The sequence below is a fragment of the Panthera pardus genome, unplaced genomic scaffold (assembly GCF_024362965.1).
Source record: "Panthera pardus isolate Hobbes unplaced genomic scaffold, ASM2436296v1 HiC_scaffold_11, whole genome shotgun sequence".
Lineage (NCBI taxonomy): Eukaryota > Metazoa > Chordata > Mammalia > Carnivora > Felidae > Panthera > Panthera pardus.
The window spans coordinates 3,387,727-3,403,088 of record NW_026526666.1 but is presented as its reverse complement, the minus strand read 5'-3'; the positions used below and the strand labels follow the sequence as shown (position 1 = coordinate 3,403,088).

The window sequence follows — 15,362 nt, the reverse complement described above, 5'->3', positions numbered from 1 at the left end:
GCTTATTTTTAAAGTTTTTTGTAGATTTCATAGGATTTTTTCTACATAGACAATCTGTTCTCTGCAAATACAGTTTTGCTTCCTTGTTATTTTTCTGGATGCCTTTTATTTCTTTTCTTCCCTTCCCTTCCCTTCCCTTCCCTTCCCTTCCCTTCCCTTCCCCTTCTACTCCCCTCCCCTTCCCCTCCCCTTCCTCTCCCCTCCCCTCCATTCCCTTCCCTTCCCTTCCCTTCCCTTCCCTACCCTTCCCCTCCCTCCCCTCCCTCCCCTCCCCTCCCCTCCCCTCCCCTTCTGTCCCATCCCATCCCATCCCATCCCATCCCATCCCATCCCATTCTATCTCATGTTTCTTCTCCTTCAGCCATATCACACCAAAGTACAAAATTAAACAAGTGGTAAGAGCAGTCATCCTAATCTTGTTCTTCATTTTAGGGGGAAAGCATCCAGTTTTATGCCATGAAGTATGGTGTTAGCTGTTGGCTTTTCCTAGATGCCCTTTATCTGGTTGAGGAAGTCCCTTCTATTCATAGTTTCTTGAGTGTTTTTAATCATGAACACGTGTTTGATTTTGTCAAATGCTTTTTCTGCATCTATTGAGAGGACCATATGATATTTTTTCTTTTTAGTTGGCTGGTATAGTATACTACATTGATTCAAAATGTAGCATTTCAGATGTGTGTTGTATTTTTATTTCATTCAGTTCAAAATATGTATAATTCCTTTTCCTTGACTCATGGGTTATTTAGAAGTATGTTATCCAATATTTGGTGATCAGAGGAATATCATCCTGTAATTGATTTCAAGTTTAAACCGTGTGATCTGAGAACGTACTTTGATTTGTCTTAAATTTGATCTCTTCAAATTTATTGAGACTTGTTTTCTGCCCAGAATATTTTCAACCATGGCTAATATCCATCCCTTGTGCACTTGAGTAGAATGTGTATTTTGCTCTTGCTGGTTAGAATGTTGTATAAATCTCAATTAGATCAAGTTGGTTGGTAGTATTGTTAGTTTTCTGTATCCTTGCTGATTTTTCTATCTTCTCAGTTATTGAGAGGAGGTGATGACATTTCAAACCATTGTTATGGATTTGTCTATTTCTCTTTTTAGTTCTCTGTGCTTTGTGCATTTTTTTTTACTTATAATTAACATACAATGTTAGTTTCAGGTGTACAATATATTTGATTCAACAATTCAATACATTGCTGAGTGCTCACCACTATAAGTGTGGTCACCATCTGTTGCCATACGATGTTATACAATATTATAGACCATATTCTCTATGCTGTACATTGCATCTCTGTGACTTATTTATTTTATAACTAAGAATTTGTGCCTCTTAATCCCCTTTATCCATTTCACACATTCCTTTACTTACCTGCCTTCTGGCAACCGCCAGTTTGTTATATGTATTTAAGAGTCTGTTTACTTCTTTGTTCATTTGTTTTAAGATTCTGCATGTAAGTAAAATCGGGTGTTCTTTCTTTCCTTGTCTGACTTATTTCACTTAGCATCATACCCTCTAGGACCATCCACGTTATTGCAGATGGCTAGACCACATTCTTTTTTGTGGCTAAGTAATATTCCATTGTATAAATACATCATATCTTTTTTATCCATTCATCTATTGATGGGCACTTGGGTTGCTTCTATATCTCCGCTGTTGTAAATAATGCTGCAGTAAATATAGGGATGCCTATAGTTTTTCAAATTAGCATTTTCATACTCTTTCTGTAAATACCCAGTAGCAGGATTACTGGATCATATGGTATTTTTATTTTTAATTTTTTGAAAAACCTCCATACTGTTTTCCACAGTGGCTATACCAATTAACGTTCCCACCAACACTGCATAAGGGTTCCTTTTACTTTACATCCTCACCAACACTTGTTATTTCTTGTCTTTTTTATTCTAGGCATTCTGGCAGGTGTAAGGTGATGTCTTATTGTGGTTTTGATTTGCAGTTCCCTGATGACTAGTGATGTTGAACATCTTTTCAAGTGTTTGCGGGCCATCTCTTTGTCTTCTTTGGAAAAATACCTCTTTAGTTCCTCTGCCCACTTTTTAATTGGATTGTGTTTGGGGTGTTGAGTTGTATAAGTTCTTTATATATTTTGGATATTAATCCCTTATCAGATACATCATTTGCAAATACCTTTTCCCGTTCAGTAGGTTGCCCTTTTGTTTTGTTAATGATTTCTTTCACTGTGCAAAAGCTTCTTACTTTGGTGTAGTCCTAGTAGTTAATGTTTGTTTTTGTTTCGCTTGCCTTGCAAGACATATTTACAAAAATGTTGCTATGATCAGAGTAATTACTGCCTATGTTTTCTTCTAGGAGTTTTACGGTTTCAGATCTCACATTTAGATACGTAATCCACTTTTAGTTTATTTTTGTATGTAGTATAAGAAAGTGGTCCAGTTTCATTCTTTTGCATATAGCTGTCCAGTTTTCCCAACACCATTTCTTGAAGAGACAGTCTTTTCTCCACTGTGTATTCTTGCCTCCTTTGTCATAGATTAATTGACCGTATAAGCATGGGTTTGTTTCTCAGCTCTCTATTTAGTTCTATTGATCTAGCTGTCTGTTTATGTGCCATTACCATACTGTTTTGATTACTACAGTTTAGTAGCATATCTTGAACTCCAGGATTGTGAGACCTCCAACGTTGTTCTTTTTCACGATTGCTTTGGCTGTTCAGGGTGTTCCGTGGTTCCACACAGAAGTTAGGATTATTCGTTCTAGTTCTGTGAAAAATACAGTTGGTACTTAGACAGGGATTGCTTGAATCTGTAGATTGCTATGGGTAGCATGGACGTTTTAATAATGCTGATTCTTTCAGTCCTTGAGCACAGAATAACTTTCCATTTGTTTTTGTTGCCTTCAATTTCTTTCATCAATATTTTATAGTTTTCAGAGTACAGGTCTTTATCTCCTTGTTTAAGTTTATTCCTAGATCGTCTTTTTTGGTGCAGTTGTAAATAGGATTGTTTTCTTTTCTTTCTGGTACTTCATTATTAGTGTATAGAAATGCAACCAATTTCTGTATATTAATTTTGTACCTGCAACTTTACTGAATTTATTTATAAGTTCTAATAGTTTTTGGTGGCGTCTCTGAGGGTTTCTGTATATATTATTATGTCATCTGCAGCCAGTTTAACGTCTTCCTTATCATTCTGAATGCTTTCTATTTCTTTTTCTTATCTGACTGCTGGAACTAGGACTTCAATATTAATGTTGAATAAAAGTGGTGAAAGTGGACATCCTTGTCTTCTTCCCAGTCTTAGAGGAAAAGCTCCGTTTTTCACCATTGAGTATGGTGTTAGGTGTACATTTTTCATATATGGCCTTTATTATGCTGACGTTTGTTCCTCTAACCCCACTTTGTTCCCTCTAAAACCACTTTATCATGAATGGATGTTGTATTTTCTCAAATGCTTTTTCTGCATCTATTGAGATGAGCATATGGTTTTTATCCTTTATTTTGTTGATTTGGTTTATCATGTTTGATTTGTAAATACTGGATCACCCTGGTATTCCTGGAATAAATTCTGCTTGATCACGGTGGACAGTTTTTTTTAAGAGTATTATTGAATTCAGTCTGCTAAAATTTGTTAAGGAATTTTGTATATATGTACATCAGAAATATTGGCCTGTAGGGGCGCCTGGGTGGCTCAGTCGGTTAAGCAGCCGACTTCGGCTCAGGTCATGATCTCGTGGTCAGTGAGTTCAAGCCCCGCGTCAAGCTCTGTGCTGACAGCTTAGAGCCTGGAGCCTGTTTCAGATTCTGTGTCTCCCTCTCTCTGACCCTCCCCCGTTCATGCTCTGTCTCTCTCTGTCTCAAAAAAAAAAAAAAGAAATATTGGCCCGTAGCTTTTTTGTTTGTTTGTTTTTGTAGTGTCTGTCTGGTCTTGGTATCAGGGATTTTAAATGCTGGCCTCATAGAGTGAATTTAGAAGTTTCCCTCCTCTTCTATTTTTTGAAATCATTTGAGAAGAATAGGTATTAACTCTCTTTCTTTCTTTCTATAGATAGTGTTACATTAGTTTAAGGTGTACAACAAGCATGGAATATCTTTCCATTTGATTCATCTTCACTTTTTTTCATCAGTGCTTTATAGTTTTCACAGTGTAGGTCTTTCGCCTCTTTGGTGTTAAGTCTTTGTTAAATGTTTGGTAGAATTCACCTGTGGGACGATGTGATCCTGGGCTTCTGTTGTTGTTGTTGTTTTATTATTATTATTATTGATTGAATTTCATTGCTACTAATTGCTCTGTTTAGATTTTCTGTTTCTTCCTGATTCAGTTTTGGAGGATTATATGTTTCTAGGAATTTATCCATTTCTTCTAGGTTGTCCAGTTTGTTGGCATAGTTTTTCATTATAGTCTCTTCTTTCTAAAAAAAAATTTTTTAATGCTTATTTATTTTTGAGAGAGACAGAGACAGAATGCGAGTGGGTTAGGGGCAGAGAGAGAGGGAGACAGAATCCAAAGCAGACTCCAGGCTCCAAGCTGTCAGCACAGAGCCCGACGCGGGGCTCAAACTCACGAGCTGTGAGATCAGGACCTGAGCCGAAGTCGGTGGCTCAACCAACTGAGCCACCCAGGCACCCCCGTTATAGTCTCTTCTAATCCTTTGTATTTCTGTCGTGTCAATGGTTATTTCTCCTCCTTTATTTCTGATTTTGAGTCTTCTCTCTTGATGAGTCTGGCTAAAGGTTTATCAATTTTGTTGATCTTTTCAAAGAAACAGGTTCTGGTTTCATTGGATTTGTGGGGTTTTGGTTTTGTGTGGGTTTTTTTTTTCCCTCTATTTCATTTATTTCTGCTCTAATCTTTATTGCTTCCTTCCTTCTGCTAGCTGTGGGCTTTGTTCTTTCAAAGTCTAGCTCTTTTAGGTGTGAGGTTAGATTATTTGAGATTTTTTGTTTGTTTCTTGAGTTAGTTTTGTATTGCTATGAAATTCCCTCTTAGAATGGCTTTCTTTACTGCATCTCAAAGACTTGGAACCATCGTGTTTTCATTTTCATTTGTCTCCTTGTATTCTTTTTTATTTCCTCCTTGATTCCTTGGTTGACCCATTCATTGTGTAGGAGCATGCTATTTAGCCTCCATGTATTGGTATTCTTTTTAGATTTTTTTCTTGTGATCAATTTTTAGTTTCATATCATTGTGGTTGGAAAAGATGCATGATATGATCTCAGTCTTCTTACATTTATTGAGATTGTTTGTGGCCTAACATGTTATCTATCCTGGGGACTGTTCAATGGGTACTTGAATGTGTATTCAATGGTTTTTTGGATGGGATGTTCAGTATGTCTTTTTTAAGTCCATTTGGTCTAATATGTTGTTCAAAGCCACTGTTTGCTTATTGGTTTCTGTCTGGATAATCTACATTGATATAGGTGGAGTGTTAGTTGTCTGTTATTATTTATGTATTTAGGTACTCCTGTGTTGAGGGCATAGATATTTAGTTGTTATATACTCTTATTTGATTGACCCCTTTATGATTATGTAGTGGCTTTCTTTGTCTCTTGCTATAGTCTTTGTTTTAAAGTCTACTTTATCTAATGTAAGTATTGCTACTCTACCTTTTTTTTCTACCTTTTGCATGGTGCATTTTTTCCAGCCCTTCATGTTCAGTCTGTATGTGTCTTTAGGTCTGAAGTGAGCCTCTTAAAGGAGCATATAGATGGGTCTTGGTTTTTTATCCATTCAGTCACCCTCTGTCTTTTGATTAGAGAATTTAGACCATTTACATTCAAAGTAATTATTGAGGGGCGCCTGAGTGGCTCAGTTGGTTGAATGTCAGACTCTTGATTTCAGCTCAGGTCATGATCCCAGGGTTATGGGATCAAACCCATATCGGGCTCCACGCTGAGAATGGAGCCTGCATAAGATTCTCTCTCTCCCTTCTTCTGCCCTTCTCCCCCGCTCATGTGCATGCTATGAGCATGCACTGTCTGTGTCTGTCTGTCTCTAAATAAATATAGATAGATAGATAGATAGATAGATAGATACTTATGTACTTCTTGCCATTTTGTTCATTGTTTCTGGTTGTTTTTGTAGTACTCTGCTCTTTTCTTCTTCTGTTACTCTCTTCCCTTGTGTTTTGTTGGTTTTCTTTAGTGTTATGCTTGGATTCCTTTCTTTTTACTTTATGTATCTATTGTAGGATTTTGATCTGTGATTGGCATTAGGTTTATATATAACATCTTAGGTGTATAGCAGTCTGTAAAGTTGATCAAACTTAAGTTCAAGCTTAAGTTCACACACACTCTAAAAGTACATTTTTATTCCCTCTCCACATTTTATGTAGATGATGTCATATTTTACATCTCTTTATTTTGTGTATTCCTTGACTGGTTTTTGTAGACATAATTGATTTTATTACTTTTGCTCCATACTGGCTTTACAAGTGATTAATCTATTATGTGTAGAATTTTTTTAAGTTTATTTATTTATTTTCAGAGTGCACACGGGCAGGGGAGAAGCGGGGCGGGGGGGGTGGTGGCAATGGGGGGAGAGAGAATCCCAAGCAAGCTTTCATTGTCAGCTCAGAGCCCAATGCAGGGGTCAGTCCCTGCATTGAGTGAGATCATGGTGTGAGCTGAGATCGAGAGTTGGACACTCAACCAACTGAGCCACCCAGGTGCCCCTCTACTGTCTATTATATGTTTGCTTTTACCTGTGAAAGTTTTTCCTTTCATAATTTTCTCCTAATTATGGCCTTTTCTTTCCACTCAAAGAATTCCCTTTGACATTTCTTGTAAGGCTTATTTAGTGGTGATTTCATCCTTGAACTTTTGTCTGGGAAACTTTTTGTATCTTTTTTTATTCTGAATGATAGTCTTGCTTGTAGAGTATTCTTGGTTCCAGGTCTTCCTTCCAGTACTTTGAATATATCATGCCACTGCCTTCTGGCCTACAAAGTTTCTGGTGAAAAATCAACTAATAGCTTTGTAGGGTTCCCCTTCTGTAGTAACTGGTTTTATTTTTCTCTTGCTGCTTTTTTTTAAATTTTTTTTTAATGTTTATTTATTTTTGAAGGAGAGAGAGACAGAGTGGGAGTGGGGGAGGGGCAGAGAGAGAGGGAGACACAGAATCGGAAGCAGGCTCTGGGCTCTGAGCTGTCAGCACAGAGCCCAACGCGGGGCTCGAACCCATGAACTGTGAGATCATGACCTGAGCCGAAGTCGGACACTCGACCGACTGAGCCACCCAGGCACCCCTCTTGCTGCTTTTAAAATTCTCTCTTTATCATTACTTCCTGCTATTTTCATTATTATACATCTTGGTGTGGACCTCTTTGGGTTAATCTTGTTAGGGGCTCTCTGTGCTTTCTGGATTCGGATGTCTGTTTCCTTCCCCAGATTAGACAAGTTTTTAGCTGTTATTTCTTCAAAGACGTTTTCTGCCCCCTTCTCTCTCTCTTCTCCTTCTGGGATCCCTATAATACGAATGTTATTACGCTTGATGGTGTTGCTGAGTTCCTTTAACCTTTTCTCATTTTTTATTCCTTTTTTCTCCTTTTTGCTGTTTAGCTTTGTTGCTTTCCGTTACCCTGTCTTCCAGATTGCTGATCCATTCTGCATCCTCTGATCTTCCCTTCCCTCTAGTGTGCTTTTTTTAATTTTAGTTATTGCATTCTTCATCTCTAGTTCTTTTTTATGTTTTTGTTGAAGTTCTCCTTGAGTTCATCCACTTTCTCTCAAGTCCAATGAGTATCTTTATGACCATTGCTTTGAATTCTTTATCTAGGTATATTGCCTATCTCAGTTTGATTAGCTCTTTTGCTGTGATTTTGTCCTGTGCTTTCATTTGGGACATATTCCTCTGTCTCCTCATTTTATCTAGCTCTCTGTTTGTTTCTGTGTATTGGGGGCCAGCTGTGACTCCTGGTCTTGATAGTAATGGCCTTGTGTAGAAGAGACCCGGTGGTGCCCTGTAGTGCAGTGTCCCTGGTCACCAAAACCAGGTGCTCCAAGGGTGTCTCCTCTGTGGGAAACATGCGCCCTACTGCTGTGGCTGAGTTGCATTTGCCTTCAGCCCAGATGGCTGCAGTGACCTGCTCTGCCTGCTCTGGGCACACTGGGCAAGGTTTTGTCCCTGCACAGCCAACTAAGAGGCTCAGCTGCTGGAACTATGGGCACACTAATGTAATCTCTCCCCTTCCCCAAGACAGCAGTCCCTCTGGAGTGGTGCTGGTCCCTGCTAAGACTGCTTGTAGTAGGGCAGGAGCTGTGCTAGAGGGCCACCTGCCGAGGCAGGCAGGTCCCCAGGTGACCATGGGGCCAGGGCACTTGGTGCTGGCGAGATAGGTAGGGAGTATTAGCCCTGGTGCCCACAGGTGTCTGGCTATCTAGGCTGGGGGAGGAGAAGAGAAATGGTGCCCAGCAGTTTTGTTCTTGAAGTCTCCCTGCGCCTCCAGCACATACTGAGATTAATAAATGAATATTCTTCACATATACCCTGGGCACTTTTCAAACTGCTGCTTCTTTGCTGTCTCTCAGGCCAAGTTATTTATTCTAGCTCTTCAAGGGCAGGGTCTTCGTTTCCTGTTGCCCTCTGGCTCTTCCAGAGTTAGGCCTTGCTAATTTTTAAAGTACCTGGAGTTTAGCCCTGCTGATTTTACAAGCTCCCAAAGTTAAGCCCCACTGGTTTTCAAAGCCACATGTTACCGGAATTCCTCATCCCACTGCCTGGGGTGCCTAGGGTGGGGTCTGATCCTCTCCTCTGTGCTTGTGGTGTCCCTCCTGTTTGTGGTTAGTCTCACAGACGGGTGGGGGTTGGTTCCCAACCGTGTCTCAGCCCCTCCTACCCTTTTCAATGTGGCCTCCCAACACTTAACTGTGGATGGTCTGTTCTGCCAATCTTCCGGTGGTTTTCAGAGTAGAGTTAGTTGCACAGATAATAGCTGTTATCTTGATGTGTTTGAGACACGGTGAGCTCAGTATCCTCCTACTCTACCATCTTCCTGATACCTCTGCTTCATGTATTTTAAAGCTCTGTTATTTGGTACATGCACCTTCTGGGTCATTTTGAACCCCTTATTGAAATGACCCTTTTAATCTCTGGCAGTATTTTCTGCTATGAAATCTACTTTGATATTAATACAGACTTCTCTTTCTCTTTATTAGTGTTAGTATATCTTCTTCCATTCTTTTACTTTTAACCTATTTGTATATTTATATTTAAAGTGGATTTTTATAAACAACATACAGTTGGGTCTTGCTTTTTATCCAGTCTTACAGTCTCTGCCATTTAATTGGCATGTTTAGACCAAGATCTACAGCTCACAGATCAAATCCAACCACCACCTGCCTTTGTAAATAAAGTTTTACTGGAAATACAGCCAAGGCCATTCATCTACGTATCATCTGTGGCTACTATCACTACAGTGTCAGAGTTTGCCAACCCTGGTTTAGACCATTTACATTTAATGCGATTATTAATATGGTTGGGTTGAAAACAGCCATGTTGTTATTATGTTTTTTATTTGTCCCATCTGTTCTTTTTTCCATTTTTTCTTTGTTTCTGCCTTCTTTTGGATTAATTGGATATTTTTCATAATTCCATCTGATCTCTTATTGCCTTGTTAGCTGTAACTCTCTTTTCATTATTTTAGTGATTGCTGTTAGAGCATTCAGAAAATAACCAGAGGGAATGACCCTGGAATTCCTTGATTTCACTCTAACTGTATCACCAGAATGTTACCTTTCTGACTTCTGTTAACCGAAGGTATACATGCCATATGCCATAGCCTTTTTTTCTCTTTATTCTTTACAGAAAAGATAGGGTACATAAGGACTTTTGTTTGCCTATATGTGAATAACTATAATAGATGTTTTATATGTGATTTAGATTGAGAGTAGAATTGAATTTTTAAGAACATCTACCTATAGGATAGGTAGGATGGAACATCTACCTGTAGGATGTTATATTAATTCATTATTTTGAGTCACTTTTTGAAATAGTGATTATTGAGATGCTCTAATATATAAAGGTCTGTGTCTTTACAGGCAACGATTAATATCGTTTTTGACCGGGTTGGGAAAACTGATCCTGTCACAAGAGGCATTGAGATCACTGTGAATTATCTGGGGATCCAATTTGATGTAAGAATTAAGTCTGTTTTTGTTCTTCCCATTCTCCATTGTTTTTTGACATATTCTTATAGCAAATTTGTAAAGGGCATAAAACCGTAAGTGATGGCCGGTACTTATTACTGACTTAGATGCCGATTATTTCTATAGTTCGTCTTCTGCTTTTCTGTAGCTGACTGCTCCTCACCAGTTTCTCCCCACCAAATATTAGATACTTCTCTCTGTGATATATAATGAGATCTTCAAATCCAAAACTCACCTTTGATTCCTCTAGTAGAAAATTAACTACTAATTAGCGTTCCACGTTAGAAGTGAAATTATGTCTGCTGTAAAAAATTTATCAATTAATTAATGTGGACTTTGAGCTAAAGATGGTAAGTGTAACCCGTGCAGTTTTAATTCTCTTTCTACCTGTTTTATGATACCACTATCATTAAACACTCTTGTCCCGATTTATGTTTTCTGCCTTTATTAATAGAAGAGTATATTTAAAAAATATATATATATACATATATATATATGTGTGTGTGTGTGTGTGTGTGTGTGTGTGTGTGTATACACACACACATATATATATATATAGCCAATGATTCTAGTTGATTAGCACTTTGATAGTAAGCCCAGAGTCATGCTCTTAGTCCCTGTGAGGACCATTTAGCTGGGCTAGGATCCTAGTGACAGACTGCATGCTACCCCCAGCCATCCGTCTCAGCTGGACATGCTCCTGGTAGCTAGATGCTGGATAAAATGAAAATGAACCAGAGCAAAATGAGCTCCAGTCCTTGAGAAACAATTCAAAGCACATGTTTTTGTTTTTGTTTTTAATGTTTTTATTTATTTTTGAAGGAGAGAGAGAGAGACAAGAGCATGAGCAGGGGAGGAACAGAGAGAGAGGGAGACACAGAATCCGAAGCAGGCTCCAGGCTCTGAGCTGTCAGCACAGAGCCCGACGCGGGGCTTGAACCCACGAACTGTGAGATCATGACCTGAGCCGAAGTTGGACACTTAACTGACTGAGCCACCCAGGCACCCCAAAGCACGTTTTTTGATGATAAACCAATGGTGTAAACTTTTTCACGTGAAGGAACATGGTACCTTTCATTCAAGTAGTTTATAAAATATCCATAACCCATGCTTCACTGTTGTTACATATGTGTTTTCTTCTCCTCTTTTCATTTTTTCCTGGGCTCAGTTATTAGAAGTGTTCTTCCTTATCAGTGCTTTGTGAGGCTACTTAGTTGCTGTGTGTGTGTATATATATCTTTAATCTACAATTCATCTGCATACTCCACGTTTCAGAATTCTGAGTAACACCTTTAGATGTTAGTAATAGCACTTCCCTGGCAGCTACTTTTCAGACCCGAATCAAGCACAGGGTTCCAAAGCTGCCTGCCACTATGAAGCAGTCCAAGAGGAGAAAAAGGTACCCTCGTGTAATTCAAGTGAAGGTCAATTATGTCCTAGACTGTAGCTGAGAATGTTTACATATTCTAAAAAGAATAATTATAAAAAGAATAATTTCTTAAAGTTATGGGCAATGAGGGGACTATCCTTCACAGATGTTAAAAGTAATTTAGCTGCTATTTAATTTCCTTTTAATCCGTGCTTTTCACATAACACATTGAAGCTGCATCATTAGCTCCATCTCTGTTTCCTCAGACTGACTAGTGTTATTTTCATCACTCCACTGCACTTGCTTCCATCCTGTCTTGATTAAGTCTCATTAAGATATCCACTGCAGGGATGCCTATGTGACTCAGTTAAGTGTCTGACTCTTGATTTCAGCTCAGGTCATGATCTCATAGTTGGTGAGTTCAAGCCCCGCGTCGGGCCCGCTCTGCGCTAACAGTGCAGAGCCTGCTTGAAATTCTCTCCCTCTCTCTGCCCTCCCCCACTCATGCTCCTTTTCTCTCGCTCAAATAAACATTAAAAAAAAAAAAAAAAAAAGATTTGCACTGCCACCTTCTTAGGTGTTGTTAGTTGCACCTTACTTTTCTCCCTCCCTAAAAAAAATTTTTTTAATCAGGTAGGGCCCGATGAAGTACCCTCTCACAGTCACATAAGCAATCAGAATGCATCAGGAGAATAGCCTTCACGTGTCTCTCAACAGAGATTTCACAGATACTTTTCCTTCTTTCTATGGTGGCAGGTGAAGTTCTGGTCTCAACACATTTCCTTCATTCTGGTTGGAATCATCATCGTTACATCTATCCGAGGACTGCTGATCACTCTTACCAAGGTAGGTTGTATCATTGAGTTTAAATTTCTTATTTGCTTAATTACACGTGGCACCACAAGATAATTTTACCTAATTAAGATTTCTGCCTTCTGAGATCTTAAACAACAGTCACAAATAGTTGGATTTACATCCCACGCCCATCAGATGTGTACTTTTACCAAAGGTCATAGAACGAGATCATGGTCCGTTGCGTTCACTGATACGGCACCAGCATCTGGGAACAGAAGCTGGCATGCAGTAGGTGTTCCAGGGATACTTGGAATGGATGAAGAAGACTGGAGGTATTTGGGTTAGAATTTGAGTATTTGAGGTGTTTGAGGTTAGAATAACTGTGAGGGTCCCTTATAAGGAGGACGTGGGAGTAGGAGAAGCAGAATGTTTGGCTATTTTCTGACAACACAGGAAGGCTTCATGGAGGCAGAAGGTAAATTTTCTCTTGGAGACGAGGTGGGGAATCTCGAAATCCAAGAAGGGTTTGAATGAAACGAGTGAAGAGGTTGGGAGAGGAGGAGGAAGGACGGATCTACAGGCATCTCGCACAATTTTGGAAAGAGCTCAGGAGCCTAGTAATAATTATAAGAGCTTGGAGTGGCCTGAGGTAATCTGCTCTATTATTTCATAATGATATGAAAGTCATATGTGTCACATAATTTCTGACAAACTTGATACAGATTGGAATCCCTTCATGTCATAACATAATTCTTAAAACCCCCAAATATCCCTCTGAGCACAACATAGCAAGCAGTCTGTTTCTCTTCATGGCGTTAACTGTATCAGTTGTTCCCTATGGGATTGCTGCATGGAAGAGACTTTATTTTTTTAACGTTTATTCATTTTCGAGAGACAGAGCATGAGCATGAGCAGGGGAGGGGCAGAGAGAGAGAGGGAGACACAGAATCCGAAGCAGGCTCCAGGCTCCGAGCTGTCAGCACAGAGCCCGACGCGGGGCTCAGACCCATGAACTATGAGATCAAGACCTGAGCTAAAGTCGGACACTTAACCGACCGAGTCACCCAGGCACCCTGGGAAGAGACATTTTTAATTATGCTACTTAATGTTCTTGACACAGGTGTCTAGCAGTACCGCATAAATTCTCCTCCCTTTCTTGACAGTTCTTTTATGCCATCTCTAGCAGTAAGTCCTCCAACGTCATTGTCCTGCTGTTAGCACAGATAATGGTGAGTTTCACGAACTAGCTTTATGATTACAACTGTAAAATACCAGAAGTGTTTTGTACTTCTGAATATTTTAACAATTCCCTTTGATCCCTGACCACAAAGTGACCTCTGGGTTAATTTGTTTAACTTCTAGGGCATGTACTTTGTCTCCTCTGTGCTGCTGATTCGAATGAGCATGCCTCTAGAATATCGTACCATAATCACCGAAGTCCTGGGGGAACTACAGTTCAACTTCTATCACCGTTGGTTTGATGTGATCTTCCTGGTCAGTGCTCTCTCCAGCATACTATTCCTCTATTTGGCTCACAAACAGGCGCCAGAGAAGCATATGGCACCTTGAACTCATGCCTGTTACAGACTGCTACGGGCCACTAGCGTCAGAATTTGGATTTAAGAGAAAACAATGGAGGGGACCAGGGCCTAATATTTTTTAAACAATCAAAACACTGAGGTAGCAGATTCTACCTCCAGCTTATGCCTTCCTCCTCAGCTGATACTGTGATCATGTAGCATTAGCTAGAACGTGAGCGTGAAGTAAACTCAAGCTAGCCCTCAGCGGAGCGCATCCCACATGGGTTTGAGGCTGATGCAGCATGGCGGAAGAGGGGTGGAAAAGAGCCAAGAAACTAGTCTGGGAGAATACACTGGAGCCCTAGGGTAATGGGAAGTCTGAGGTAGCTGGGCCAAACACACAGGATCTCTGTCAAGGCTCACACGGAGGAGGTTCTGGCTTTCCCTTAAGATTGACAATCATTAAAATCAGATTGGAACCCTTTGGCCTTAGCTTCATTTTATCAAGGATAGCTTGGTAGTGTGCTTGTGTGATCTAATGTGAGTTGGCATCCCCCAGCCAACCCCCGCCCCATAAAAGTTACCAACAGGTTATCTGTTCTTGTCCGGGGATGGAATGGTGTGCTACTGAAATAGATTCTACTGAGAGAGGTCAGGTATATCATCTTTATTGATTTCCTTTTAAGTCCATATTTGAGAGTGAATTACTGTGCATTCAAGTTGGTGATGATGTCTCAGTTTTTTTTTTTTTCTTTCCATCTGCCCCTTCATGCTGTGGGGTAAAACAATGAATAACTGTTAACTGGAATAAGTTTTCCTATTGTAGACCCTACTTTTCTCCATCTGTGAAAGGAAAATGTTGGAAGGTTTATAGAATATTCAGAAATGCAATTTAAGGAAATCCTGAATTTTATTGTGCTGGGACTTCCAGAGGCAAAATGAAAGTTAAAGCATAAAAGCAAGTTTACCAAAAACAAAAGCACTATTAAGGTTTGATCAGCTAACAAGGAAGACTCTAAAGGCATTCTTAATGGCATCTGTTTTAGCAACCACAACATTCTTACAAAACGATAATTTTAATAGGCTTATCTGCTCAGATACTATAATGAGCTCTCACGTGTACAGATTTGTGAATCATCTTTGGTGCTCAAGGAGCCTATAGAATTAAGAGATAGCATCACACAAAGAAATGTAGTTAAGTTGAAGCTTGAAAGAGATCACTTGAAAAGAATCTGGTTCCTGCCTTAAGTTGACCATAAATAAGCCATCTATTGCGGTATCTGCCCCCAAGGCAAATGACAACAGAAGACAGTCACACGTGATGAACTGGTTCCCAGAGGAGCTCTTCTCTAACAGAGACAGTAAATGGGTGGCAGCTCATTCCTTGGGAAAGGATTCTTTCTGAACGCCCAGAAACAGCTGTCAGCCAAAGCCACATATTTGCTCTCATCACATCTCTGTGTCTTCAGAATTGGAAGAAGAATGTGAGGCTGTACTGTGCGCCTGTGCAAAAGAGAACAAAAGATCTGTAAGTGGGAGTATGAATGTCAG

The 15,362-nt window shown here is 39.7% G+C and overlaps 2 protein-coding genes across 5 annotated transcripts in view; one reads left to right on the top strand and one right to left on the bottom strand.

Moving 5' to 3' along the window:
- Positions 1-14,295, top strand: part of GPR89A (G protein-coupled receptor 89A) — a 59,591-nt gene extending 45,296 nt beyond the window's left edge. For both annotated transcript variants that reach the window (XM_019436513.2, XM_019436514.2), the window contains 4 exons: positions 10,020-10,115; positions 12,253-12,342; positions 13,455-13,520; positions 13,654-14,295. In XM_019436513.2, coding sequence (XP_019292058.1) covers positions 10,020-10,115; positions 12,253-12,342; positions 13,455-13,520; positions 13,654-13,860 — 459 coding nt within the window. In that variant the 3' untranslated portion in view covers positions 13,861-14,295. The remainder of the gene's footprint in view (positions 1-10,019; positions 10,116-12,252; positions 12,343-13,454; positions 13,521-13,653) is intronic.
- Positions 14,296-14,510: 215 nt separating this feature from the next.
- Positions 14,511-15,362, bottom strand: part of PDZK1 (PDZ domain containing 1) — a 42,960-nt gene continuing 42,108 nt past the window's right edge. For all 3 annotated transcript variants that reach the window (XM_019436508.2, XM_053890396.1, XM_019436512.2), the window contains one exon: positions 14,511-15,314. In XM_019436508.2, the coding sequence (XP_019292053.2) occupies positions 15,261-15,314 (54 nt within the window). In that variant the 3' untranslated portion in view covers positions 14,511-15,260. The remainder of the gene's footprint in view (positions 15,315-15,362) is intronic.